The 2,163-nt window shown below is 39.6% G+C and overlaps 1 protein-coding gene across 1 annotated transcript in view; it reads right to left on the reverse strand.

The window, feature by feature from the left end:
- Positions 1-572: 572 nt before the first annotated feature.
- The window catches only part of LOC122066930 (GABA transporter 1-like), a 2,884-nt gene continuing 1,293 nt past the window's right edge, over positions 573-2,163 (reverse strand). The window contains exons 4-7 of the mRNA XM_042630761.1: positions 1,943-2,129; positions 1,725-1,855; positions 1,412-1,627; positions 573-1,195 (exon numbers count right to left, since the gene is read on the reverse strand). Coding sequence (XP_042486695.1) covers positions 797-1,195; positions 1,412-1,627; positions 1,725-1,855; positions 1,943-2,129 — 933 coding nt within the window. The 3' untranslated portion in view covers positions 573-796. The remainder of the gene's footprint in view (positions 1,196-1,411; positions 1,628-1,724; positions 1,856-1,942; positions 2,130-2,163) is intronic.

The raw sequence follows: 2,163 nt of genomic DNA on the forward strand, positions 1-2,163 counted from the left end.
ATCTTTTTTTCTTTTGTCTTAGCAGGCTCCAAGCACTTCCAGTCCAGATTTTTTGAGTATGCTGAAGCAGTGGCCATGGCAGCTCCTACAATAATCATGGACATCCATTTGATTTCAGAGGACCTATTATCTCAGGGAGTGGTCTCCCTAGCATCACCCAAAAGAATGAAAATAAACATTTTCTGTATCTTTGAGGAATGAGTATATATAATTTTCTGTCTCGAACAACTCAAAGGTGTGATCGATGATCCAGCTGAAAACTTTTGGGATCTCTTCTGTAGTTTAATCCGGATTAGGGTGGCAATTGTAGTTTAATCCGGATTAGGATTTTTTTTCGCTATATATTTGTAGCGAGGGTTTCTTTTTTTCTGTAATGCAAGCAATACTGAGAGGTGTGAGGACGAGCGCTGTAACCCTATTCTCCATTGATAGTGAAGCAGGATCTCATCTCACCGGGGACGTAGGCAACCTTGCCGAACCTCGTAAAATCCGTGTGCATTGTTTGTTTTTTTTTTCCATTATCTTCTGCATCGTTTTAGGGTTGCGTTTCTACATCTTCTCCATAGATTATATACATGGATCATACATTTTCTAGTTTCTTAATCGTACCTGAATCATACATTTCTAAAGCTTCTTTCTGTGACTTCACAATTTAGCTGCTAGCCCAAGAAGCTCTGTCCATGTTTCACCAATCCAGGGAAAACAGAGTTAGCCAAAAGTATTAATCACCTCCGGTACACTAAATACAAAATCGATCACTTGTAAGCATCGACTAAGGGAAGAAGCTTAACCAATGTCACATATCATGAAAGAACTTGTAAGTGTTAACGTCTTGTATGATGAACTTGACTGCCCCAATGCAACCCAGTATAGCAACAATGGTAAACCAGATGGAAATTGTGATGTTAAGGCCCTTCACAAAATAGCGAAGGCTAGAGTTCTTCGGCATTTTTCCAGCTTTCAGAAATGCTATAGCTGGGAAGACAAAGTCTAGGGGAGTGAATCCAATGGCACCACAGATTGAAACAAAATCCCCAAAGAAAGGCATGGCAGCGGCAATGGTACTAATGATAGCTATGTAAGCCAACCGAAGAGCAACATATTGCACTATCCTTCTGATCTGAAGGTGTTCTTTGGCCTTTTTGGAGGAACTCTTTCGATCCTCAATACAGGCAAAAGTTGGTCTGCAGTATATCTGAAGAGAGAGTCAAGTATGAGAAGGAATTGAATTTGGTAGCTTCATTTCATCCTAGTTTTTACTGTATTCTCATTCATGTTATTCTTTAATTTGCAGAACTAGAGTACAATATGAGTACAATATGAGTAGAAAGAAAGAAAGATCAAAAGGTTTAGATAATGAGAAACATCTATAATAAAAGAAAATCCAATTGAACAACAATGGTTGGAGTACCTGATAACAGCCTGATATTTGAATTACTGCAAAAATGTTAGCCATTACAATTGCCCACTGTGGGACTGTGAGGGAAGACAGTATATAAGGCTGAACATCTGATCCAAAAGCCCAGAAACCTGTGAAGGCTATCTGCCAATAAGTCAATACAATCACTGTGTATGCAGCTGAAACACCTTTATACATGTTCTTCTTTGCAGGTTCCCTCACAGTATCCTGTTCACAGAAAAATCCACAAGTTTTAATCCTCCATTATAGTCATGGACAAATTCATAGGTTAGGTCTATTGCTTGGTCTCTGTTTCTTTCCTTGCCTGTATTTCTGGAAGCATTGCATCTCCAAATGAAAAGGCAATTGCCCCTAAAGCATTGAACGCTTTGAATGCCTTGGTAGAGCTGCTTCCTTTTAATCCATAACTAATTGAACTTCTATCAGTCTTCTTGCCTACAAAAGGAAATAAGTATTTAATGTAGGAGTGACCTTTACTGAATCCCATGGCAAACCTGATAGAGCAAAGGATCTCAGGCATACCATCATAGATGGTCACACCAATGGTTGTGGCAGCAAATCCTATTGTGCTGAAAGTGCTCAATGCGTTCACCCATCGCAGTGAATGAATATCTGGGATATGTGATAGAAATAATTCGAAAATTCCAAAGAAGACTATGAAGTGCTGTAAGGTTAAGGAGCCATTTGGATGATAGTGTTTGTAAACTGCCTGCACAAAACAAGGAGGGGTGGGGGGGGGGGGG

The sequence above is a fragment of the Macadamia integrifolia genome, unplaced genomic scaffold (genome assembly GCF_013358625.1).
Source record: "Macadamia integrifolia cultivar HAES 741 unplaced genomic scaffold, SCU_Mint_v3 scaffold264, whole genome shotgun sequence".
In the NCBI taxonomy this organism is placed as follows: Eukaryota; Viridiplantae; Streptophyta; class Magnoliopsida; order Proteales; family Proteaceae; genus Macadamia; species Macadamia integrifolia.